At 52.0% G+C, this 27,077-nt stretch overlaps 1 protein-coding gene across 1 annotated transcript in view; it reads right to left on the bottom strand.

Annotated features, from left to right (window-relative positions):
• Positions 1 to 551: 551 nt before the first annotated feature.
• WNT9A (Wnt family member 9A) overlaps positions 552 to 27,077 on the bottom strand; it is a 31,022-nt gene continuing 4,496 nt past the window's right edge. Inside the window, exons 2-4 of the mRNA XM_036450249.2 lie at positions 6,454 to 6,710; positions 5,519 to 5,781; positions 552 to 3,510 (exon numbers count right to left, since the gene is read on the bottom strand). Of these exons, the coding sequence (XP_036306142.1) occupies positions 3,031 to 3,510; positions 5,519 to 5,781; positions 6,454 to 6,710 (1,000 nt within the window). The 3' untranslated portion in view covers positions 552 to 3,030. The remainder of the gene's footprint in view (positions 3,511 to 5,518; positions 5,782 to 6,453; positions 6,711 to 27,077) is intronic.

The raw sequence follows: 27,077 nt of genomic DNA on the forward strand, positions 1-27,077 counted from the left end.
CACAAACACTCAGCTCCCTCCACACTCTCACATCATTAGGATCCACTGAAACAGGTTTTCCTGCCTCAATTCTTCTCAGTCCTGCCCAAGTCCTGACTTACTAGGTGTACCGGTTAATAATGCGGATTTTTTTTTATTCGATGGAGTTTCACATATGTTGATATGTACGTGATTTGATATGTATGTTATTTTGTTGTATTGACAGCAAGCTTCAAAACTTCATGTCAAATTTTCTGAAGGTGCTAACATCATAGATATTTTTGCGCTTAAAAATGTCAAATTTTATGCCAAAAAAAAAAAAAGAGCATTTGTGGAAAGTTTTAATTCATTACTTTATGTTGAAGAAAAGTGCTGCTGAAAGTTATCATATACTTCGGGAACCTTATGGTGAACATGCTCCTTCTCAACATACTTGTGAACGCTGGTTTAAATGCTTTAAAAGTGATGATTTTGATGTGAAAGACAAAGATCATCCAGGTCCTTCTCCCCATACCTCATCTCCACCCATAGGCTCATCATAACTACCCTGAAGTCATCGGACTGAGTCGGGCTATAATTTAAAATACGTTTATTTAGTGTTTCCACTTGTTTCTGATTGTGTTACACAAAGCCGTTAAATAAATACATTCCCCTAGTCACTCGAGTGCACACCTACTCGCTATATAGATGAGGTAGAGAAGTGGGTAGGCTGGCGGGAGAGGCTGAACAGGAGTCGTGTGTGAGTGCCCCTCTCCTCCCAGCCTCCGGACTGGCCACGCCTGCCCGGAACCCACATCCGAGGGCCTGGTGGGGAGCAGGTGGCCGGGACCCGCCTGGCCCTCAGCATGGCTGCCCACCCTGCAGCTCCTAGAGAGGCTGAACCCGGGGACCTGGCCCCACTGCAGACGCGGGACCTTCCGGACCCTCTGCCACATGAAAGAGAAGCACGTTTAGGAGAGGCTCCATCCGGGGGAGCTGCTTCTTTGCTTAGCAAGACATTCTGATATATATTTATATATGAACAAGCCAGCCAGCAGACATTCTCAGCCTGCCTTGTTTTAAAAAATACTTTTCTTAATATTTATGACAAAAATAGCTAAATGTGGTATTTAATTTAAAAAATATATATCCTTCTTTTGACTTGCCACCTTTCCAGACCCAGGAGTGACTGGCTACAGTCTTGTCGTGGGAGCGTGCCGCTCCGCCTGCTCTGGGCCCGGCGGGCAGGGGTGCGTGGGGACGAGCAGGAGGCACCCCGCTCACCCCGTCCAGCCAGGCCTGCGGAGATGGGGCAGGTCCACATCTCCTGCCACTGAGGGGCCCCCGGCTCCCTTCCAGGACGGGCCTCCACAGCAGTCATTCACGGCGTGTTCTCTGGACCACAGGAGAATAAACTTTACTATTTACACTATGAAACAGGAACGAAGAGACCCACATCAACATAAATAGGTTTTCTTTTACAAACAGTTCCCTGGGGCTCCTGGAGCCCCGGGGACGCCCAGGAATGCCCTGGCTCAGTAGTTCCTGTGTCCACACTGCTGCACCTTGGAGCACAGCCGCCAGCTGAGCAGGACAGGCCCAGGCCAGGAGCTCCAGAGCCACGGCCACCAATCACGTCAATGCGGGAAGGAGAGGCCCAAAGGACGGGCACAGGGTGGACCAGGTCACACCCCAACCACCCACAGACCACACCAGCACACACGCATGACACATGCACACACACATGCACACATGTACACACATCACCGTGCCTCCACACATAATGCACACAGAGGCATGTGCTCAGAGCATACATCCACGTAAGCACACACACCCATGAACACGTGCATATGTTCACACACTCGTGTATGCACACACAGCACATGCATACATGGCATGTGCTCATACACACGTATGTGTGCGCAGTCGTGTGTGCGTGCACATCACACATGCAACTTATACATGCACACACTGCACAAGCATGCACGCACCACACACAGAGACATACTCAAGCACACATGCACACGTGTGTGCACACTAACACCAAACCAGGTCGGTGTGGGCCACCCTTTCCTCCTTCCGGCAAAGACAACAGCATGGCCAAGGAACACAGCCTTCCATTTGCCAAATCCTAGCCCCAAACACACTCCATCGCATCTACGCCCACCCTGCTTCCCCCACAACGACACAGAGCAAGCTGTGCTTCCCTGTGAAATAAACGCTCCACGGGGCTGGCCCTGCTCCTCTGCCCATGCATACCCCTTGGGGAAGGCAGGCCAGCCTTGCCACCCCAGGCTCCAAAATCTGCATTGAGGGGCTGGAGTGCAGGGCCGTGTGCCCACAAGCTCCCTTCCCAGGATGGCTTCCCTGGGGCAGCAGCCTGGACCTGACTTCCAGAAGCCCTGAGGGAGGTGGCCGGACACAGCTCGCTTTAACTCCTAGAGCAACGACAGCAACGTCTCTCTTGACTTAGTGGTTTCAAACACAAAGCAGATCAGGCAAATAAGTCGGGGGTTGGGGGAGGGGAGGGAAAGGAGATTGGAAGGGGCCCCTCCAGACTGCAGACTGGGAGAGCCACAGCCTGGAACGTAACAGGGACAAAGAAAATAATTATTATATATTAGTTAAATTAAAATAAGTTAAAAGTCACTGATAGTACTCCAGAGAGAAGTGCTTGATGTCAGAGGGAGAGGCAGCGCCCCCTCCCCTCACTGGCCGTCCCTCTCCTAGTGGTTTGACTCTAACCAGAGCTGGCAGAGGACAGCCAACAGGCTGCCACGGAGGCCCTGCGTGGTCATGAAGGTGCACCCATGCTCCTCGGAGGGAGCCCACGTGGTTCGGGGCACTGTGACACAGGAACTGGACTCTTAAGGACAGAAAGCATCAGTGCAATGCCGTCAGGTTCCGGGGAGGAAAAAGCAGAGGGCATAAGGAGGTCAGACCAGGCTGGGCTCCTGCCCCCGCCTTCTGCCCAAGTGTGCCGGGAGCACCTCGCCCAGGGCTCAGTCTGCAAGCGTAGACGCCTCTGCTGCACACGCTGCCCGCACCCCCGCAGCAGCTGGCCGCCCGGCGCTAGCCCTTGCAGGTGTAGACCTCCTCCCGCTGCGTGCACTGCCTGCACTCCACGTAGCAGCACCAGCGCACCTGGCACTGGCAGGGCCGTGTCACCACGCGGCTCTGTGTGTTGTGGCCGCGCCCGCAGCAGATGCTCTCGCAGTTCTTCTCGCGATGGCACCTGCGGCCCGCGGTGCCCGGGGAGAAGCGGCCGGCCAGGCAGAAGCTGGGCGAGTCGTCCAGGTGCACAAGCTCTGGCGTGTGGGGCAGTGGGTCGCCGCCTGTGCCCGAGGCCCGGCCCCTGGGCGGCGAGATGGCGCCTGCCTCGCCGGCAGCCTCGTTGGTGGTGCTGCCCACCTTGAGCGCGGTCTCATACTTGTACTTCAGGCGCTTGCCCACCTCGTGGAAGGGTGCCAGCTGCCGCCAGCACGTCCGCACAGTACAGGAGCCGGACACGCCGTGGCACTTGCATGTGGTCTCCACCCCAGCCTTGATCACCTGGAGAGAGAGCGGGGGAGGTGAGCGTGTGGGCCACACCCGGCAGAAGAGACCAGACCCCACGAATCACCCCAAAAGGGGCTGAAACTGGCACCCACCCTAAAACCAAATCCTCTGGCCCCCAAACCCAGGCACGGCCCAGAGGGCCACCACGGCCCATCGCCCAGGTTCCCTGGCTTACACCCCCTCTCGCTGCCTTCAGGCCGCAGACCGCCTAGGACAGAGCCCTCTGGCCAGCAGCATGGCCTCCAGCAGCCACCACAGCACCTGTGGCCTGGGGGGGACACTCCCTGTGGCCTGGGGGGGGACACACACCCCCCACACGGGCTCGGCAAGCCAGGCGCCAGCCCCACCACCAGCACCTATCCGTGTGGCACACCCAATGGCAGGACTGGCCACCGGTGTCTCTAACTCAGCTGACCACGTCCCTGCCTGGCCCTGGGACCTGGTGCTACTGCACATATGGGTGCCACCCAACCCACTCAGGAGGGAAAGCAGCTGGCCAGGGAAGGGGCAGGTGCGGCCCAGCACCAAGCTGTGTTCAGACTGGGGGAAGCTTCCCAAGTCCCAGGCCAGGTCCTTCCACCTCCAGGACTTGGGTGTCACCTGCAAAGTCAGGAAGTCAGGCCGCTGCCCCACGGAGCGTCCTGCCAGGCTGCCCACACAGGAGGCCCCAGAGGGACTGGGGAGGAAGGGCAGGGCAGCCCATCCCAGAGGCCTATGCCAGGTGTGAGCGCCCAGGGAGGGCCATCTCAGGGGATTAAGAAGCATAGCTACTCCTTGGCCACACTACAGAAGAGTCACATTTAATGATACTTTGCTGAGAAACATGGCAAAGTTAATTAAAACACTACTTACCGGGGCCTGGAGCTAATGGAGCACTTTTCATATTCTGACTTTCCATTTACAGCTTACAAAAGGCGAGTGAGTCCAAGGGAAAAGAAAAGGCCTTGCCTGGGGGGTTTAATCTCCCACAGCCCTCCCCAGAGGCCTGGAGGAAGGAGGGAGTTCCCAGCCAGGGCTCAGAACTCCAGCGAGTCCGCAAAGAGGCTCACAGAGGGCTGGCTCTCATCACACACCCCCAGGCCTGGGCTCCACTTTCCGGGGGTCCCCTGCCAGTGCCAGGCACTGGTGAGCCTTGGGGGCAGTTGGTGGCCCAGGCTGCTGGGGACCTAAAGGGGCAGGGCTCCAACCACAGTTAGGACTCAGGCACAGGCCTGCTGCCTACCACAGTGCTGAGGACCCGAGAGCCGCGGGACTGCAGGAAGGGTAAAAAGTGGCAGGGGCGAGGTGCCCCCGGGCCCAGTCATGCTTGCAGCCCGCAGCCCGTGAAAGGCCCAGCCAAAACGCCAAGAGACTCCTTTTCCTGAGACTTCTGAGCTGGGTTTCCTCGGAAGAGAGTCCTGGCCACAGATCTCTAAGCAAAAGCACCGCCCAACACATACTAGGACCAGCTGCACCCAGGCCTTCCCTGGCCAGCACAGTTTCCAGACTGCCCCTACCTAGGTCCCTACTAACAGGACCACCTGGCCCTCAGCCCTGGCAGGCAGGGCTCTCAATCTGCCATCCCCCGGACAGCTCCTACCATCACAGAGACCCTCCTAGTGGCCTGGACACCCAGGGCCAGGCACAGATGGCCCCAGACCTGCCCGGCTTTTCCCCGCCAATAGAAAGTAGGCCTTCCAATTCTACCTCTCTGTGAGGGACCGACCACAGGACACTCTCCACGAGAGGCCACGGGCACCCTCCAGGGGAGGCCACGGAACACTCTCCATTGGAGACCACAGACGCCTTCCTTGGCAACTAGCATCTCCATCTATTTGGCAGGTAATGAGGCTTACAAAAGCGGGCAAACTACAAGGCTGTGTGTGTGGCTGGCACCACATGGCCAGAGACAGCGGATCCCACCCCCAGCCCTTTCTGAGCCTGGCCTACCCCCTTCACCACCACCACCACCACCCCAGGGCACCCCTCCCCCACCCCGCGCCCCCACCCCCGCCCCGCTTGCCTTCACACCCACGAGGTTGTTGTGGAAATCCACACGGGCACGCAGGTCCTTGCTCGACCGCCGGCCCAGGAACTCCTTGACGAACTTGCTGCTGTACTTAAGGTTGTCTCCGCAGCCACCCCACTGCCAGGCCTCCCGGTTCTCCAGGTCAGGGGCTTCGTCACAGGTGCAGCGCTCCATGCGGCCGGCACTGCAGGCCTTGGCCAGGGCGTGGGTCAGGCCAGCGGAGGAGATGGCGTAGAGGAAGGCAGTCTCCTTGAAGCCTGGGGAAGGGGGGGCGGGGGCAGCAAGGCCGGTCAGTGGTGACACCAGCAGCAGAACCTGACACTACGTGCAGCTGAACCGCTGTATTCCCGACGAAGCCCTAAATCCTGGACTGCTGGCCCCTTCCCGTGATCAACTTGTGGGGAGGGGAATACCTCCTGGGCTGAGGGCTCTCCTAGGTGTGTGTGTGGGGGGGGGGGGGTTTTGCGGGGAGGAGAGAGGGAGTATAGATCCAGAGGTACTGTGGCCTTCATTTTGCCTGGTGATCAGAGACCCCACCCATCCAGGTCTCTTACCCACCAGAATGGCCCTGGGCCCTAGGGAAGCCCTGCCTGGCCCCCCATTTTTTAACAAGGTCATCAAGAGCTCAGAGGAGTCCCCAGTAGCTCCCACATGCAGAGGGAGACGGGAGAGGAGAGGCTCTGTGCTCTGGGCACCAGCTGGACCCCCGCCATCCCTATGGGCACGGAGCCTTGGCCACAGGCATGTGGGAAAAGCCATCAGAGCTGCCTGAGGCCCTGGCAAAGCTGCCAAAGGCTCCTGGTGCTGCCAGCAGCCGAGCAGGCCTGTGTGGGGACAGGGCAGCTGGGAGGGGCTGGGCGGGAGCTGGCTCTGGGACCTCCCCTATGCCCTCAGCTCCTCTCCCCTGCCCTGGGCCCAGGGCACCACACCTCGCTTGAGCAGGCTGGCCCGGTAGCGGCCCTCCAGGGTGCAGTTCCAGCGCTCGAAGCGGAACTGGTACTGGCACTCGAGGGCGCTCATGCTGACCGCTTCCACCAGCGTCTCGGCCACGCCCGGGTCCCGCCGGCACATGCGCCGCTGCTTCCGCTCCAGCTTCAGCCGGTCGCAGGCCTTGTAGTGCGCCTGCACGGCTGCCTCGGGCTCCAGGGTCAGCGGGAGGATGGTCAGGGGCTCGCTGCCGGTCAGCCTGCACACAGAGAGCCCAGTGAGCAGCGCCCCGGAGGAAGAGCCATCGCACACAGCCAGGCAGGGCGCAGAGGCCGGGCCCCAAGGGGGCACAGACACTGCACCCACTGACCTGCCTGCTTACCCAGCTGGAGGAGCCCTGCTCCTGGAGGCGCACCTCTGCCATCCCCAGGTGGAGGGGACCCTTGGAGGCCCTTGTCCTCCAGCAGCCTGTACACATGGCCCCAGGCCCCACGGGATCTCCCAAAACGCCTGCAAGAGCACCTCCCAGCCCGGGGCCCTGTGCCACTGGGAAACGGCCCCTTTCTCCTGCAGCTCCACCCAAGGCCCTGGCCCACGGGGTCCGCAGCCTGCTCTCTGTCCTGCTGCCCCCACGCCCACCTGCTCCAGCCAGGGCTGACAGGCCTGGCCTTGTGTGTCCCCAGACAGAGCGACGGCACACCTGGGCCTCGTTCAGACCCTTAGCACTGGGAGGGAGGGATGCCCACCAGGACAGGGGCAGGACTCAGCTTCTGTTTGAGCATCTTTGGAAATAAGCCTCCCAGCCCAGCCCACCCCTGGGGAGCATGGTCCCCTCACCATGCCCCATCCTCCCTCCTGCTGCCTCTCGAAAGGCCACTCGGGGGCACAGTGGCTACCAGGCTGACCCCAGGAGCCCCAGCTTTCTATAGGACCCCTCCCCGTGGCAGACCCCAGCAGCGGTGTTCCTCTGGCGATAACCCAGGCACTGGCTCTCAAAGTCTCCCTGCCTCCGCTCCCTCTCGCCTCCCCCTTCACACCCCAGCAGGACCTCTCCCGGGCCCTGCCTGGGTGGGGGCCTCTACCCTGCTGAGGGCCCAGTGGGACTCCCAGACTCTGAAGAGACACAGCCTGCCGCACTCACTCCAGGCAGTTCCCCCAAGACAGGAGGTCCAGCAGGGAGCCAGGCAACACTGTAGGGACACAGGGCAAAGGCCCGGGGTGCAGAGAGGAGGGGCCAGCAGGTGGGAGGGAGCAAGTCACCCTTGGAGGGTGAGGCCACACAGGCAGGCCTCAGACCAAGGATGCGCCCCTACATTCCAGCCCTTCCACACTCTGGCTCTGTTAGAAGGCCACTCCCAGGCCTGGGCCCTGCTCTCCACGTGCCCAGAGCGGGCCTGGCACCAGGGCAGAGCGCTGGCCGTGCCCCGCCAGCTCCCGGCCCAGAAGACTCCACTGCAGGGCCACCCTCCTAAGTGATGCTCTGAGCCTGGAGCCCCTTCTGCTCCCCCCACCCCGTGCACAGTGGGAGGCCAGCATGGACCCGGGCTGGGAGAGAACCCCAAAGGTCCCTGAGGCACAGGAGGGGCCTGGAGTGGGCGGCCCTGCAGTGCAGACAGAGAGGCAGCAAGGCCTTTGAGGAGAAGGAGTCTGTGAGCTCTGAGCTGGGATGCGGGGCCAGCGAGGAGGTGGGTGAAGGACGAAGCCAGCCAGTGACCTGCATCCCCACTGCTGCCGCAGGGTTAGTGCTTCGTTCCCAAGGGCACAGGGACCGCCATGAGTGGCTCTGTGGACTTCCAAGCCTCCTGCCCAAAGACAGCTGCCGAGGCAGACAGAGAACAGGCTGGGGCCCGCAGACCCCACGCTGGAGGCTGGAAAAGCCACGCTCCCCACACAAAGGCGGCTCACACAGGAGAGACTTGTCCCCAGACAGGAATGTCAACAGCTGTGCCCAGAACGGGTGCCAGGCAGCAGACACCCTGCAGCCTCCAACCTGCACGAGATTAACCAAGCTCCAGGCGGTGCCAAACATTCCAGCATCCAAGAGGACCCCCAAAGGTGGGGCCGACGTGGGGGGATCTGAGGCCAGCCCGGAGAGGGCAGCTGTGAGAATGAACAAGGAGAGGGAAAGGGCGGTGGGCCACAGTGCCGCCCAGCCCACAGAGGCTGAGGGCTGGGGTCCCAGCACACCCAGGGCCGCCCTGCTTTCTAGTTCAGGTAAGGGGAGGGCCAGAGCCCCCTACACCGGGGTTGCCCTGCCTCCCATCCTCACTGCGCAAGGGCAGGAGTCCCCTACCTGAGGTCGTACCCGGTCCAGCTGTACATGGCGGCTCAGGGCAGGTGTCCACCCATGCCTGGGGCCATGCTTCTCCTCAGTCCAGGGAGGCTGAGGGCAGGGGTCATCCACCCTGCATCTGGGGGCTGAGAAGCGGGGTCCTCTGCCACCTAGGGCTGACTGTGGCCATACTATCCGTGCAGACTGATGGCAGCTTCCCCATGCCCTAGAGGTGATGTGAGGGTGGAACCCTGCTGAGCCACACCGTTCTGCTCCCAAGGCAGCCCCTTCCCAACTGTCCAACACCAGCACCCAGATGGTCCCTGCGCCAGACCCTACCCTGCTGGGCGTGTTCAGTGTGCGGCCTGCAGAGAGAGCAGCTATCTGGGGCTCACAGCCTGGGGTGCAGAGGACAGGCCCTTGTGGAGGTGTCGAATGGCAAGGTAAGTGGGCAGACCATGTTCCGGCGCGCGAGGACTGGTTTCTGGGAGTAGCGGGAGAAGTCCCAGTGACAGGGACCAGGGTCCAGGACAGAACCCCAACACAAAGCCATAGCAGTGCCAGAGGGAAGATGAGAGATTTACAAACCACCTCTAGAATCAGGGAGGCTTTTCTCAGAGGGAATCAGAATCCAAAAGACCTTGAAAATTTAATAAATTTTATTCTAAAAATACAAGAATTTCTGCACAGTGAAATAGTAGCATAGAGTTTTAGAAAACAATAGACAATGGGAGAACATATTTGTAAATGCTGTTTCAGATAAGGCTTTAATCTCCAAAGTTCACAGAGAACTCATACAACTTAACAAAAGGAAGGTAAAGGATTCAATTTAAAAAAAAAAAAAAAAAAATGGGCAAAGGACCTAAATAGACACTTTTTGAAAGAAGACATACAAAAGGCTGAGAGACACATGAAAACATGCTCAAAATCACTAATCATCCGAGAGATGCATATCGAAACAACAACGAGGTACCATCTCACACCTGTCAGAATGCCTATCTGAACAGTGGTCAGCAAACTCATTAGTCAGCAGAGCCAAATATCAACAGCACAATGATTGAAATTTCTTTTGAGAGCCTAATTTTTTAAAACTTAAATGTCTTCTAACACCACTTCTTCAAAATAGACTCGCCCAGGCCGTGGTATTTTGTGGAAGAGCCACACTCAAGGGGCCAAAGAGCCCCGTGTGGCTCGCGAGCCGCAGTTTGCCGACCACTGGGCTGTCATCAACAAATCAACAAAGGACAAGTGTTGAAGAGGATGTGAAGAAAAAGGAACCCTCGTGCACTGCTGGTGGGAATGCAGACTGGTGCAGCCCCTGTGGAGAACAGTATGGAGTTTCCTCACAAAACTGAAAATGGAACTCCCATTTGACCCAGTGATCCCACTTGTAGGAATATATTCCAAGAAACCAGAAACACCAATCAGAAAGGATATATGTACCCCTATGTTCATAGCAGCACAATTTACCATAGCTAAAATCTGGAAACAGCCTAAGTGCCCATCAGCAGATGATGGATTAGAAAACTGTGGTACGGCTACACAATGGAATACTACGCTGCGGTAAAAAAGAAAGAACTTTTACCATTTGCAATAGCATGGATGGAACTGGAGAGCATTATGCTAAGCGAAATAAGCAGGTCGGAGACAGATAAATATCACATGATCTCACTCATTTGTGGGATATAATGATTAACATAATTTGATGAATAAAAATAGATCCAGAGACAAATGGCAGGGGAGGTGGGGGTTAGAGAACAAACGAAGACTTGTATGCATGCATATTCGCATAACCGACGGACACAGACACTGAGGCGGTGGGGACTTGCCTGGTGTGGGAATGACTGGGGGTGGGGAAGGAGACATATGTAATACTTTAGATTAGGGGTGTCGAACTCAATCAGAGAAGGGGCCAAAATCTAAAATCCAGCCTAAATCGCGGGCCGAATGGTTTACTGAACAGTCATAAACTGTCATTGTGATGGAAACGCAGCGGAGTGCAGTGATGACAGCGCGGTGCGGGCCACATTGCAAGGCCTGGCGGGACGGATTTGGCCCGCGGGCCTTGTGTTGTGCTTTAGATAATAAATTTTTTTAAAGATTTTTAAAAATTAATACTAATGACAGCAAAAACCAAACAACAATAGACAAGAGTAAAATAAAAAAATGTTGCAACGCCAATCCCAAACCAAGGGCAACTTCCTTTGTTCATGTGCTTGTGCGTGTGTATGTGCGTGCGTGCTGTGCGTGCGCAGTGGCACGAGTGCATGGATCTTTTCCTAAAGATCATTAATAAAAGGGTCAATTGCAGAGGACACAGGATATGCACATACAGCTCAAAGGTAGGAAATATAGCTGCTATTAAAACTTATAAGAGGCTCCAACCCAATCAAAGAAACAAAATAGCCTGGCTGGAGTGGCTCAGTGGTTGAGCATAGAACTATGTACCAGGAGGTCATAGTTTGATTGCTGGTTGCCCCGGGTTGCCAGTTGGATCCTCAGTGTGGGGCATGCAGGATTCTAGCTCATCATTCTGTCTCTCTCTCCCTCTCCCTTCCTCTCTGAAAATTAATAAAAATACATATTTTTAAAACTATAAACACAAAATAAAACTGTATTGATATGTTATTTTTCATTCACCAGATGAGCACAAATTGGTGTCTGATAAGATTATTGTCAAGGACAAATAAAAAGAGATGTCCCTCCATGGCTGGAATTCTGTACTGATATATCTATAAAAATTCTAGCCAGTATGGCTCAGTGGATAGAGTGTCAGCCTTCGGACCGAAGGGCCTCGGGCTGGATTCCGGTCAAGGACATGTCCCTTGGTTGCAGGCTCCTCCCTGGTCCGGACCCTGGTTGGAGCTCATACACGAGGCACCAATCTATCTGTTTCTCTCACACTGATATTTCTCTCTGTGTTTCCTTCTCTCTTCCACTTTCTTTCTTTCTTTTTTCTTTTTAATATATTTTATTGATTTTTTACAGAGAGGAAGGGAGAGAGATAGAGAGCTAGAAACGTCGATGAGAGAGAAACATCGACCAGCTGCCTCTTGCACACCCCCTACTGGGGATGTGCCCACAACCAACGTACATGCCCCTGACCGGAATTGAACCTGGGACCTTTCAGTCCGCAGACGGATGCTCTACCTCTGAGCCAAACCGGTTTCGGCTCTCTTCCATTTTCTCTAAAAATCAATGGGAAAATACCTTTAGGTGAAGATTAAAAAAAAAAAAAAAAAAAAAACAATTCACCCACCAATTCCCTTTCTATAAATACAGGCTACAGGTATATTATCTTAAAACATACTCACACACTATCCAACACAATGCTGTCATACAAAAACACTGGAAGCACGGTCTGTTACACAGTAGTCCCCCTTTCTCTGCAGGAACATGTTCCAGGACCCCGAGGGGAAGCCTAAAACTGTAGATTGTACCAAACCCTTTATATGCTGTGTTTTTTCCTATACATATACACCTATGATAACGTTTAATTTATAAATTAGGTGCAGTAAGAGATTAACAACAAATAACAATAAAGTAGAACAATTATAACAATATGTTGTAATAAATGTGTGAGCATGGTGCGTGTCTCTCTCTCTCTCTCTCTCTCTCTCTCTCTCTCTCTCTCTCTCTCTCTCTCTCTCTCTCTCTCTCTCTCACCAATTTGATTACCAACACAGGTAATCTGTGACTAACAGGTGGGAGTGTCTACAGCGTAGAAATACTGAACAAAGGGACAAATTATGGCACAGGTGAACTGAGCAGACACTCTAAGAGTTCATCATGCCACTCAGAACATCACACAACTGAAAACTTGTAAAATGTCAGCCGGCCAGTGTGGCTCAGTGGTTGAGTGTCAACTCATGCACCAAGAGGTCACCCATTCGATTCCCAGTCAGGGCACATGACCAAGTTGTGGGCTCGATCTCCAGTGGGGGTCATGCAAGAGGCAGCCAATCGATATTGATGTTTCTCTTTCATCAATGTTTCTCTCTCTCCCTCTCCCTTTCTCTCCCTCTCAAACCAAGAAAAACATGTTTTAAAAAATTAAAATAAAACGTACGAATTGTTTATTTCTGGAATTTTCCATTTAAAATTTTCTGACCACAGTGACTGGAAATGCATAAAGCAAAGCTGACCATGAATTAAGGGACTGCTATACACAAGACTGGAGACTGACTGAATCGCTGGGATCTACCCCTCCAGGGCAAACTTGGTCTGCCTGCCTCAGTGCAGTGGATGTGTTTGCAGGCATTTGGGCAACCCAGGACCCAGGTGGCCTGGGCCAGAGGAAACACTCCTCTCCTGCAGCCTGTGAGCTTCTCACACACGATGCTGTGCACGTGTGACCCATCCAAAACCACAACATTCAGCATGTAGCAGGTGGCCCAGATGAGCCCCACACACACACCCTACCACTGTCCAATGCAAGCTCTCAGACCTGCATGCTAGCTCTAGCACGGAGCCTCTGCCCGCTCAGACTGCCTCAGCCCAGAAAGTAGCCAGGTCTCCTGGCACAATACAGGCTCACCCAGCCTGCCCAGCCCACCCAGCTGCTCAATGCAGCTGCCACCCCCGTGACACCCCTCCTGTTCCGCAGCACACACACCCAAAGCAAAGGTCTGGCCCAGGACAGATGAGCTCACAAGCCTACACAGGCAGCCCGTGGAGGCAGTAAGCCCAGGCTGCCGACAGGGGGGCAGCCCCTTGACCGGCAGCAGACCCCTCCCACCTGGCTTCCTCTGGCGGATCACCTCTCACAGTGCTGAGCCCACTTCCCAGGAAGAAGTAACAACAAGACCTAAATGCACTTTACCATAGTCAGGGATTTTCTTTTCATTTTTAACATTCTCATAAAATACAATACGTCCATCCAGGGAAGTGTGGAACACAGTTCTCACCCACGAAACAGCCAAATATTTAAAGAAAAATTAATATGTATCTTTCTTAAACTATTTTTATAAGTTGAAGTGGAAGGGATGCTTTCAAACTCATTTTATGAAGCCAGCATTATACCAAAGCCAGATAAAGACACTGCCAAAAGAAAAAGAGACTTACAGGCCAATATCCTTGATGAACATATATACGCAAAAATTCTCAACAATATATTAGCAAACTGGATTCAACAGTACATTAAAAGGCCCTCACCAGTTCTGCTCCGTGGTTAGACCCCATGGACTACAGGTTCACAGGTTCGATTCTGGCCAAGGGCACATACCTTGGTTGCAGCTCTGGGAAGTGTACTGGAGGCAACCAATTAATATGTCTCTCTCACATCAATGTTTCTCTCTGTGTGTCTCTCCCCCTTGCTTCCACTCTCTCTAAAAATCAATGGAAAAAATATCCTCAGTGGAGGATTAACCAAAACAAACAAAAAAACCTACTACATTAAAAGGATTAAACACATTGATTAAATGAGATTTATACCAGTATGCATAGATGGTTCAACATGCATAAATCACATTACATTAACAAAATAAAAGATAAAACCCATCATCTCAATAGATGCAGAAAAAAGTATTTGACAAAACTCAACATCCTATTATGATAAAAACTCTCAACAAAGTGGGCATAAAAGGAACATACCTTGACATAATAAAGGCCATATAAGACAAACCCACAGCTGACATCCTATTCAACAGTGAAAAGCTAAAAGCATTTTCCTTAAAGTCAGGGACAGAGATCTCCGCTTTTATTCAACACAGTATTGAAAGTCCTAGCCACAGCAATAAGACAAGAAAAAGAAATAAAACACATCAAAATAAAAAAGGAAGAAGTAAACCCCTCATTATTTGCAGATGACATGATGCTATATATACTAGTAGAAAGCATTAGAGGCTCCAATAAAAAACTATTAGAATAAGTATCTTCGGTAAAGTTGCAGAATACAGAATCAATATACAAAAATTAGTTACATTTTTATACACCAATAATGAACAATCAGAAGCCACATTAAGAAAACAATACTACTTACAATTGCATCAAAAAGTATAAAATATCTAGGAATACATTTAACGGAAGAGATAAAAGATTTGTATTCTGAAAACTGTAAGATAATGAAGAAATTGAAGACATAAATAATTGGAAAGATATATCTTGCCCATGGGTTGGAAGAATGCAATTGTTAAAATGTCCATACCCGAAGTAATCTACAGATTCAATGCAATTGCTATTAAAATGCCAGTGGCATTCTTCTCAAAACTAGAACAAATTATCCTAAAATATAGACAGAACCACTAAAGACCCTGCATAACCATAGCAATCTTGCAAAAGAACCAAGTAGGAGGTATCACACTATCTGATATCAAAATATACTACAAGACTATACTAAGCAAAACAGCATTGTACTGCCATAAAAACAGACACAGACCAATGGAAGAAAATAGAGAGCCAGGAAATAAACCCATCCCTATATGGTAAATTAATCTATGACAAAGGAGGCAAGAATATACAATGGGGTAAAAACAGTCTTTTCAATAAATGGTGCTGGAAAAATTGGACAGACATGTGCAAAAAAACCTGAAATTGGACCACTTTCCAACACTACATATAAAAATAAGCTCAAAATGGGTTTAAAACTTAAATGTTAGGGCTGAAGCTACAAAATTCTTAGAGGAAAATATAGGCAGTGGACTCTTTGACATCACTCTTAGCAATATTGTTTTTATATGTCTCCTGGAACAAGGGAAACAAAAGGAAAAAAATAAATGGGATTACATCAAACTAGAAAGTTTTTGCACAACAAAATGAATGGGAGAAGATATCTGCAAATGATACATCCAATAATATATAAAGAACTCATATAGCTCAACATGCAAACACACACAGATACAAAACCCAATTTTATTTTTTAAATGGGGAGAAGGCCTAAATAGACATTTTTCCAAAGAGGACATACAGATGGCCAACAGACATATGAAAAGATGCTCAACATCACTAATCCACCAGAGAAATGCAAATTAAAACCACAATGAAATATTACTTCACACCTGTCAGAATGCCTATCATCAATAAATCAACAAACAAGTGTTGGCGAGGACGTGGAGAAAGGGAACCCTGTGCACTGCTGGTGGGAATGCAGACTGGTGCAGCCACTGTGGGAAGCAGCATGGAGGTTCCTCAAAAGATTAAAAGTGAAACTGCCATATGATTCAGTAATTCTGCTTCTGGGTACTTATCCAAAGAAAACAAAAACAGCTATTTGAAAAGATATATGCACCCCTAATGTTCATTGTTGCATTAACTAGTAATAGCCAAAATACAAAAGTAACCTAGATATCCACCAATAGATAAATGGATAAAGAAGATGTGCTACATATATGCAATGGAATATTAGTTAGTAGTATGAACAAAGACAAATACCATCTGATCTCTCTTATCTGTGGAATCTAAAAACAAAACGAATGATCAAAACAATAGAGAACCAACTGATGATTGCCAAAGGGGAGGCAGTGGGGGACAGAAAAAATAAAATAGCCAAAGCAACTTTTTAAAACAATGAAGTTGGGGGGCTATTTCAAGATTTATTAGAAAGTTCGGTAACTAAGAAAGTATAGTGTTGGTGTCAACATAGACAAAAATAAAAATAAAAAAAAATCAAAGGAACAAAATACAAAGTCCCAGAAACAGGCCCCCTAAACCAGGTGTACCGGTTAATAATGCAGATTTTTTCAATAGCTGAAGTTACACATATGTTGATATATATGTTATTTGATATGTATGATATTTTGTTGCATTGACAGTAAGCTTCAAAACTTGATATGGCCCTAGCTGCTTGACTCAGTGAATAGAGCATAAGCCTGTGGACTGAAGGGTCCCAGGTTCGATTCCAGCAAGGGCACAAGCCTGGGTTGCAGGCTTGATCCCCAGTAGGTGTGCAGAAGGCAGCCGATCAATGATCCTCTCTCATCATTGATATTCCTATCTCTCTCTCCCTCTCCCTCTCCCTTCCTCTCTGAAATCAATAAAGAAATATTTTTTAAAAAGACATCACCATTAAAAAACAAAAACAAACAAAAAAAAAAAACTTGATATGTCAAATTTGCTGAAGTTAACACCAGCTATTTTTATGCCTAAAAATGTCAAATTTGGTCCAAAAAAAGAGCATTTGAGGGAAGTTTTAATTCATTACTTTATTTTGAAGAAAAGTATTGCTGAAAGTTATTGTGTACTTTGGGAAGCTTATGATGAACAGGCTCCATCTCAAGATACTTGAGAATGCTGGTTCAAACGCTTTAAAAGTGATGATTTTGATGTGAAAGACAAAGAACATCCAGGTCAACTGAAAAAGTTTGAAGACCAACCATTATAAGCATTATTGAATGAAGATGCCTGTCAACCTCACATACAACTTGTAGAAAGATTAAACCTTGCTCAGCAAACAATTTCTGATCATTTACAAGCAAAGGAAAAGATTTTAAAGGAAGGAAAATGGGTGCCACATCAACTGAACGAAAGACAAATGGAAAACTGAAAAGTCACCAATAAAATGTTGCTTCAACGGCATGAAAGTAAGTTGTTGTTTTTGTTTTGTTTTTGCATCAAATTGTAATTGGCAATGAAAAGTGGATTTATTTTTTTAAGAATCCCAAATGCACAAAATCATGGATTAACCATCAACATCAACTGCAAGGCCAAATCGCTTCAGAAAGAAGACAATGCTCTGCGATTTGGTGTGATCATGAACGTGTGGTGTATTATGAGTTTCTAAAACCAGGTGAAACCGTTAATACTGATCACTACTGACAACAAATAATCAATTTGGATCATGCTTTTATCGTGAAACAACAAGAATGGGCCAGAAGACACGGCAAAGTAATTTTGCTTTGTGATAACGCACCATCACAAACTTCAGAATCAGTTAAAGACACGTTAAAAGATGTTGCCTGGGAAGTATTAACCCACCAGACCTTGCTCCTTCAGATTACCACTTGTTCCAATCGATGGCACACGCACTTTCTGAGCAGCACTTCAAAACGTAGGAAGAAGTGGAAAATTGGGTCTCTGAATGCTTTGCCTCAAAACAAGTAAAGTTCTATTGTGATGGTATCCACAAATTACCTGAAAGATGGAGGAAATGTGTAGCTAGTGGTGGACATTACTTTGAATAAAGCACTTCTGATGTTTCTCTTGAAATGATCGTGTGTTTTTTTATTACAAAAACTGCATTATTAACTGGTACACGTGGTATATGGGAAACAGATTTTGTTAATAAAGTTGCAAAGGCAATTGGGTACAGAAAGATTATTTTCTACAAATGGCACTGGAGCAATTAGATAGCTATATGCAAGTAAATACTTTTTACTATATACAAATATCCACATATTAATTCAATATGGATCATAGACCTAAATGTAAAGCCTCAACTTTAATACAGGAAGGAAAGAAGAGAGAGGTAGAGGGAGAGAGGGAAGGAGGGAGGGGAGAAGAAACTTGAGCTCAGGAGCTCCCAGAGGGTCAGTGGGAACCACCGTCCAATCCCTGCAGAGGCACAAACATCCTACAGAAAGGGTAGGAGTTTCCCCCTTCCCAGCAAAACTCTCAACATCAAAGGAACACACCTGTCCATTTGCTTCACAGTGTCTTTCCATAAATGAGAGTTCTTAACTTTATTGCCCCTAACTTTTTAGCCTTCTCCTGTCTATGTTACCTCTACCTCATTTTATTTTTTAAAAATATATATTTTATTGATTTTTTTTTTTTTTTTTTTTTTTTTTTTTTTTTTTTTTTTTTACAGAGTGGAAGGGAGAAGGATAGAGAGTTAGAAACACTGATGGGAGAGAAACATCAATCAGCTGCTTCCTGCACACCTCCTACTGGGGATGTGCCCACAACCCAAGGTACACACTCTTGACCAGAATTGAACCTGGGACCTTTCACATGCTCTATCCACTTAGCCAAACCGGTTTCGGCTCTACCTCATTTTAAAAACCCATCCCTATTCTAATATCATGAATACAGCCCCATAAATATCCTCCAAAAGCTCCCCTTCTTGCTGGGCACCAATGCTAGGAGGTGAGGACCCCTGCCTTGTCATATCCCCTCCCCATGCCCAAGCTCACAGGGGAGAGGAGGGTCCCTAACGGCCGGCAGAGCGCCACACAGCCGAGACTGGGAAAGTGCGCCCACAGAGCCAGAACAGCTCACTGCTTAAGAGAAAAATACCATCTTGCTTGAGGGTCTGTTAAGAGAGCTGGCATTACCCACATTCAGACAAGATGACCACAGGCGTCCGTGTCTACTCCTGATCTGAAAGAAAAGCGTTCACCACTTCACTGTTAAGGAAGAAATTCGCTATGTGTCTTCGCTGTGTCAGGTTAAAGAAGTTCCCTCTGCTTTAGTTCGCTAAGAGCCTCTTACAAATCGCAAATGGAGGCTGAACTTCATCAAATGCCATCCCTGCTCCTTCTGACATGTGACTTTTCTCCTTTGATCTGCTCGAGTAGGGAATTCCCACATTGGACTCTAAGTGATCCCGGAGTGATGGATCTTGGCGTTGCTCTGTCTGGGCCTTTTGCATCTGTTTGTAATTTTCTTCTCTGTGTTCTTCCTGCTGAGTTTAGGTACTTCAGTGAATGTTCTTTTTTAAATTTCCTGGAAGAGCTGTGTCAGATTAGAATTGTGTCTTCTTAACTATTTGGTAGAACTTGCCATGAAGCCATGCAGGCTAACCTTTTCTTGATGGAAAGATTTCCTTTCTGGCCCAATTTCTCTCTTCTGTTTTGTTTTTAAACAGCTTCATTGAGATACTAGAGGCCAGGTGCACGACATTTGTGCACTGGGGTGGGTCTCTCAGCCCACCCTGCACCCTCTTGCAGTCTGGGACCCTCAGGGATGTCTGCCTGCCATGGAGGCAGGAGAGGTTCCCGCCACCGCTGCTGCACTCGCCAACCATGAGCCTGACTTCTGGCTGAGTAGTGATCCCCCTGTGGGAGCACACCGATCACCAGGGGGCACTGAGCGCCTGCCCCCTGGTGGTCAGTGTGAATCATAATGACCGGTTGTTCCGCTGTTTGGTCAATCTGCATATTAGGGTTTTATTATATAGGAGGATAAGTCACTACCATAGAATTTAAAGTACACAATTCAGTATTGTAGGATACTCACAGATACGGGCAAGTTTTAGGATAGTTTCATTGCCTCAGAAAGGAACCCTTTACCCTTTAGAAATCAATCCACACTGCTCCCCCTGCTCTGGCAACCACTAACCCACTTCCTGCCTGTGGATTTGCCTGTCCTGGACGATCCATAAAGTGGAATCACACACTCTGAGGCTGTCACTGAGCACAATGTTTTCGAGATTCACCCCTTTTAATTTTCAAACTAGAGGCCCGGTGCACAAATTTGTGCTTGGGTAGGATCCCTCTGGGTGGCCTGCAAGGATGGGCTGAAACCCGCAGTCCAATGCTGCCTGCAGCTCCTGCCTGCCACTCCCACTCACCCCGGCCCCACTGTGCCTGCCACAGGCTGGCACCCAATCAGTCCCGATCAAGAGAGACTTGTGCTGCTATAACAGCATCCGCCAGCCATGAGCCCTGCATCTGGCAGCGTCCCAAGGGGAGTGGCCTGCAGGATCGGGCTCAACCCTGCTCTCCGACATCCCCCAGTGGATCCTGAATTGCAAGAGGCACAGGCTAGGCTGAGGGACTCCATCAGTGCATGATCGGGCCAGGGAGGAACTACAGGAGGGCTCTAGGGCATGTCTGACCCATCTGGCTCAGTCCCCATTGGCCTGACCCCAGTAGCAAGCTAATATATAGGTTGGAGCATCTTCCCCCTAGTGGTCAGTGCACATCATAGCAAGTGGTTGAGCAGCCTTAGCATATCATTAGCATATTACGCTTTGATTGGTTGTTCAGTTGTTCTGCCGTTTGTTCTATTAGGTCTAGTAATAATTAATGTTGTTTTCTAATATTAATATTTGCATATTACCTTTTTATTATATAGGATAGCGTTCAACCGTAGGATGGAGCACATTCTGTATCCCTCAGCTGACAGACATGCAAAGGTGTTCACTCTCAGCTCTTATGCACAATGTCACTGTCACCACTCACATACACATTGGTGCTTGTATGTATGTTTTCATTTCTCATGGGTATGTCCCCAGGGGAGCTGCTGTGTCACAGACAAAACCTGTATTTAATTGTGGGACTGCCAGCGTTTGCCACAGTAGCCTCACCATTTACATTGCAATGCCCCAATTTCTTTACTGATGATGGTATCTGTCAACATTCCATCTTGAACTTGTTTCTGTAGCTTTTTAAGTTTTCTTTATTTCTTCTGAATTTTTAGATGTATTGGCACGAAACTCTTCATTACACTCCCTTGTTTTATTCTGTAGGAACTGTGAGATGTTCCCCGTGGCAGGGCATGTGTCCTGAGCCCCCTCCTCAGTCTCCTCAGCCGTTCGCAAGACCTGAACAGACACAGGTCTGTTCATCTCTAATGCAGGTCTGTTTTTATTTTGTTAATTTTTCACTACTTCTTCATTCCCTTTATATCCTTTGCATTTAGCTAACTGTTCTCGCTTCTGTGACAGATGTTTCCTGAGGACTTCCGAGCTTCTCCCCATTTCTAAAATATGCATTAAAGCTGCCACTGTCACCACTTCAGTCTCTCCCAAACTGCAGTATCAGGTCACCAAGCTGAGCCTGGGCGATTGTACTGAGCCTTGGCCAGTGTCTCCTTCACTCTCTTCCCTTGTTTCCTCTTCGTCTAACAGCCCATTGAGTTGGTATATCATCTCTTCATGTCCTCCATGTGTCTCTAATAGCTAGGACCTGACCACAACTCTGCACCTACCTCACACCTGGGGCTTTAGTGCATCCTTTCTACCGTCCATGCCTGCTTTGTTTCTCTTTTTCTCTTCTCTTGCCTCTTTTGGGGTTATTTTTATTTTTCCATTTCCCCCTTAGTAATCTGAAGTTGTACATTTCTGTTGTTTTCATGAAGACCCTCAGAATTACACAAGTCTGTGATTTACCCACGCCCAACATGGTCCACACTGTCCCCTCTGGGCAACAGGAGGCCTGAGAGCACACTCCGCTGAGGTCGGGCTGTGTGCTGTTGGGTATTTAGTTCTACTTTTGGGACCTGATAAGAAGTTGTTCCCCATCCCTTCACATGAGTCTCCTGGCTTCATCCCTGCCCCTGTCCGGAGGGCAGCAGGGCATTCCCCAGGCCCGAGCCACGCAGCCATGTCTCCTTCAGAGCAACTCCTGACACAGCTGACAATGTCTTCTTTCACCTTCCTCTCCACCGTTCCCTTCTTTCACACACCAAGTGGACTGTCCTGCTGTGTCTCCAGGGAGATGTCAGGTCATGACCCTTGGACTGTTTTATAATTCTCTTGTGCTCAGCGTTTTGCGCTTCCAAGTCATGATGTTCCCGCCTGAACTTTCATGTTTCTGCCTGAAAAGGCACTGGGCCCCTGGAGTCCTCTTAATTTCTCCAGTTTCAGGAAGCCCTTGGCCATTCTCACCAGACACCACCCTGTCCTCACCTCAGAGCCCTCTCTCTTTTCCATGTGTCTCCTGCCCCAGGCTAGCTGCAGTGATTTCTCCTAACCTATCTTCCAGTTTGCTAATTCTATTCAGCAGTTTCTAATCTGATTTCAAATCAGTCCATTACTTGAATTTTTTCCCAGTTGTACTTCTCCAGGCTTGCTAGGTCGGTCTGCATCTCTCCCTCCTTGCAGACAGTGAGATTTGCTGCTCACTGACTGATCTGCTGCCATCTTTTTGGCAGAGCTTTAGTTTCATTTCCTCACAGAAATGGTTTGCAGGAATAATCTGAAGCAAAAGATAAAGGGACCCACAATCACACCCACCTAGGACCTCAGAATGTGACCTTATTTGGAATCAGAGTGTTGGCAGATGTGATCAAGGTGAGGATTTTGAGACAAGACCATCCTGGATTAGGTCACCTACTGTCGAGAGCCCACCCCTCACCACCTGAGCAGCTCTGCTGAGACTCCGCCCCAGCCCCAGAGAGACTGTGAAAGAAGCTAGGATGGATAGAGTCAAGTTGGGGACACCCATCCCTCTCTGAGAGCCAGGCCTGACGGCCAGTGGCTGCCCCTCTGAGCACTCAATGGTCACCTATCACCACACTTGCCCCTGCGGGCAGCCAGGTGGCAGACTGACACTGCCATATGGGGGTTGGGGTGCAGGTGTAGCTCAGGCAGGGGCCAGAGATGTCCTTGTCCTCAGGGTCCCACCCATGAACAGCCCAGCAAGGTCCAGCGCACCCTGCCCAGCATCTCTCCTCCAAGTGTCTCGTTACTTTCTGCTGGGGGGCGGGCAGGGGGGGGGAGCGCTACAGATTTTGACACCCCTTCCTCCTGCCAACAGGCCTGGCCATCCTAAGGGCCACCCTGCCCGCAAACTCAGCTCCCCGTGTGTGGGGGGAGCCTGAGACCCTAGTTGGGCGGAGGGGAAGAGGCTGGAGTTCCAGAAGCCGCAGTGCCCTGCCAAGGAAACCTCAGCCCCACCAGACGGCATTTAATTTCTGTGTGAATCAAATTCAAAACAAATTCCAGCACTGAGACACTGGTTCTGAGATTAACCCTCCAGTCTCCTGCCGCCTGTGGCCTCCCTCCCACCCAGCCCGTGGACGGCAGCGATAGGGTGGGCAAAGACACTGAGAGGGTCTGGGGGCTTCCGAGGGCTCTTCCGTCACCCAATGCCCAGCATCTAAGGAGGCCCGGACGGGAGGTAGTGGGCAGGAAGCCGTGGGCAGAGGGCAGCCCCATGTGGACAGGCCATTCACACTGAGGCAGGGACCTCGTGTCTGTAATGGTTGTCAGCTCCGTTGGCTGAGACCCTCGAGACCCAGCTTCCCCCCCCTCACAAGGCCCCAATATTCCAGGGCACAAAGAGCTCTCGTTCCACCTCTGACCAGCCACCCAAGCAGAGTTTCTCACCCAGGTCCAGCCACCCTGGAGGTCAGCTGGCAGACCTAGAACTGAGCAAACTCCAGGACACTGGGGCCCACAGCACTGCCTAAGAGAAACGTCCCTGTCCACACCTGGTGGCCCCGGAGAACACAGAACCACAGAACCCGCAGACCCTGAAGACCTCTGGTTACTGGTGGCTCCTTTCAGGAGCCGGGTGCTGGGGCCCAGCGGGGAAGCTGTGGGGTCCCAGCTCCACTGACGGCTGAGAGGAAGAGATGGGCAGCTGGGGCTTCATGGAGGAACCAGAGCGGCCAGACAGCCTTGGTCCCAGGCACCAGACCCCAGGCCTCAAGGCCGGCTACAGATCCCCAGGGGCGTCACAGGAAGAGGCAGGTAGGACACCAGGCAGGTGCGCGGAGAGCCAGCCCCAGAGCCGCCTCGGCGACAGGCTTTCTTCCTGGGGCTGGCTCCCAGGTGCAGGGCACAGACAGGGTGGCCGGGCTGGAGGAAGCAGCTGTGACATGCTGTGATCTGGGAGCCGCTGGCAGCCTCTCCACACAGGCCAGACCACTTCCCTGGCCACATCTACCTCAGGTATCGCTAAGAAAAACAAACGCAGCTTGAGGCTTGCCTTTTTCCATTCCCTCGTCCGGCTGCTGGTCTCCAGGTGCAGCGCCTGCCAGCTGGGCGGCCGTGCTTCCTCCTGCGGCCAGAGGCAGCGGGCCAGCCGAGAACCACTGGGAGGGGCAGGGGAGGACGCGGGCCGGTCCTCGGGTCACGGAACCTGGCGGCCTCATGCCACCCAGGTCGGGGGCTGCCCTTCTGCGGCCGCCCCAGCGCAGCCCCCTGCCAGCCAGACTGGCCCAGCCCACAGACATCCCGTCGTGATTAGCCCTCTCAAGAGTGCGGGCTGGCCAGCGCCCGGCCCAGGCCACCGGGCCTGCAGTGCATCCAGCCATGCTGCCCCACCCTCCTCCGGCAGAGCCCCAAGCTCTCGCCTCACACCTGCCCCCTGGGGACTCTGGGAAGCCTTCCACCCCTTAGCACCATGCCCATGCCACTCAAAAAGTCAGCTTCTGAGTGTCCAGGCTGGTGGTCTGCTGCCCCTAGCCCACCATCCATGCACCCGAGGTCCGCAGGTATGGGCGCTGCAGGCAGAGGTCAGAGCCAGGGGCAGCAGGGGGCTGGCCTGCCTGGGGAATGAGTGCCTCGAACCCCACACTGGGCTCCTGGACCCAGGCCAGAGGGAAGGGACCCTCCCAGGCCTCCAGGGGAGCACAGCTGGAGGAGACTCCCCGAGGGACCCTCCGGGCCTCCTCAGACGGGAGCTCCTGTTACAGTAAAGAATGATGCCCCTGGGCTGTCCTCTGGCTTCTCAGAAAAGTTGACAGCTGAGGCCAACCTGGAGCCTGGAGGCCCTGCTCCCCACCTGCCAGAGGCTTGTCTCCAAGTGAGGCTTGGCCTCACCCACTTCCCCAGACCTCTGTGCCTCCTCCTAAAGCCCCCTCCTAGCCCCGCCCCAGCCCGGTGAGAGGGGTGGGTGCCACAGGGGTACCCGCCACCTGCAGGGACAATGCACAAAGGGAGCTGGTAGTGCTCCCAGGCCAGGATTAAGAGGGCCCCGGGCTGGCCCCTGACAGGTGTCAATTTTCTGCGACCAGGTGATCCGAGCCAGGCCCTTATCAGCTCATCACCCCTCCTGAGTCCAGGCCCACAGCCCACGGGGAGGAATCGTGTGTGCAGATTCTTTCCCAGGAGAAAACCTACCCACACACTTCTCCTATTGTCCTCGACATCCAGAGCCCCTGGGCAGGCGGCAGGCAGCGCCCTTGGCTAGGGCCACCCTGGAGTCGACCCACCCAGGAGACCTCGGTCCCTCTGACTGCCTTGGGGTACCTGGGCCGAGGGTATTGGCAGAATCCCCCTCCTTTGAAGGCTGGAAACCAGGTCCCTCCACACACCACCCTCCATCCACCTTGACCTGAGTGTGCGCCCCGCCCCCGCCAGCCAGAAGTCCCCCCTATATACCCCTTGCCTGACTTTGGGAGGCCACATCCAAGGGGTCTCAACAGTCTCCCTGTGGCCCCTTGATAGTCCTAGACATGATGATAAGGTCCTTCTCATGGGTACCCCTCTCCTTTCCCCCTGCCCCCTCCCTCTGCCCCTGCTCCTGATGCAAAACTACTCTCCTGACACCAGGCATGTGGCCACATGGACCCTCCAGATGGACCCCTCAGAGCGTGCTGCTCTCCATGGCCTCTCCCCCAAACTCTGGTGCCCAAAGCCCTGGAGTTAGGTCCAGGGCCACAGTGGCAAGGACAGGAGCAAGATTAGACCAGCTGTCCACCCACCCCCAACCCAGATGGCCACCGGCTGTGGCAGGACGTCTGCTCACACAGCTGAGGGAGCCAGGTGGCTGTGGCTTCCTCCTCACCTCAGGCCCCAGAGCAAGGCCTGCACACAGCACCGCCAGCATGAGGTCCCAGCCCAGAGTCCCATCCTGGCCCCGTGCTCTCACCTGCCTGTCTGCTCTCTGCACTGGGGGCCAGGCAGAGTCCCCCAGGGACTGTGGAAGAGGATCAGGGCAAACTGGGGACCAGGGCAGGGTGGCCCCCAGAGCAGACTGGCTGGGAGAAGGGAGGCAGGAGGACAAACATTGGAGACCACAGATGCAGGAAGTGGCTGGTGCCCCCAAAGCATCTCCTCAGTCTGTCTGCTGCTCCTTCCACGTCTCCCCACTCCTGCCCAGGCCCACCTGGGAGACAGTCCTTCTAATGTTTTCGGGGTCCCTGGGAGGTGGGTACTGGAAGAATCCCCCCTCCTTTGAAGGCTAGAAACCAGGTCCCTCCACACACCTCCCTCCATCCTCCCCTGACCTGAGTGTGCCCACCACCCAGCCAGAAGCCCCACCCTATATACCCCTTGCCTGACTTCTGGCGATCTCACCCGCAGGGCCACATCCAAGGGGCCTCAGCAGTCTCCCTGTGGCCCCTTGCTAGTCCTAGGCATCGTGATAAGGTCATTCTCATGGGTCCTCCCCTCCCCCCGCTCCTGGTGTAAAACTCCTCTGTCCTGACACCCCTCCCCGAGTGTTCTGCTCTCCATGGCCTCTCCCCCAAACCCTGGATCCAGGCACGGTTGTCCTGAGGTGGTCTCCACAGACAGCACCTTCCTGACCATCATCCAAACTCCTGATTCTCAGCTCCCAGCACCACCACTCTTGTCCCCCAGCCACGGAGTTACCTCCCTTACTGCCAGTCCCTCCCTGGTCACCCACAGGTAAGCCCGGCCCCAGCCCCAGCCCCAGCCCACACAGCCCCCTGTGCCCATTGGAGCTGCCCCGTGTTCTTGGCGGCCCCCTATCTTGCTTCTCACGCCCTCACAGGCCCACCATGCAGCTTCATCATTCTATACCAGGTTTTCTCCTCTGGTCCCCAGAAACGGCCCTCCCT

Source organism: Pipistrellus kuhlii, unplaced genomic scaffold (assembly GCF_014108245.1).
Source record: "Pipistrellus kuhlii isolate mPipKuh1 unplaced genomic scaffold, mPipKuh1.p scaffold_m20_p_21, whole genome shotgun sequence".
In the NCBI taxonomy this organism is placed as follows: domain Eukaryota; kingdom Metazoa; phylum Chordata; class Mammalia; order Chiroptera; family Vespertilionidae; genus Pipistrellus; species Pipistrellus kuhlii.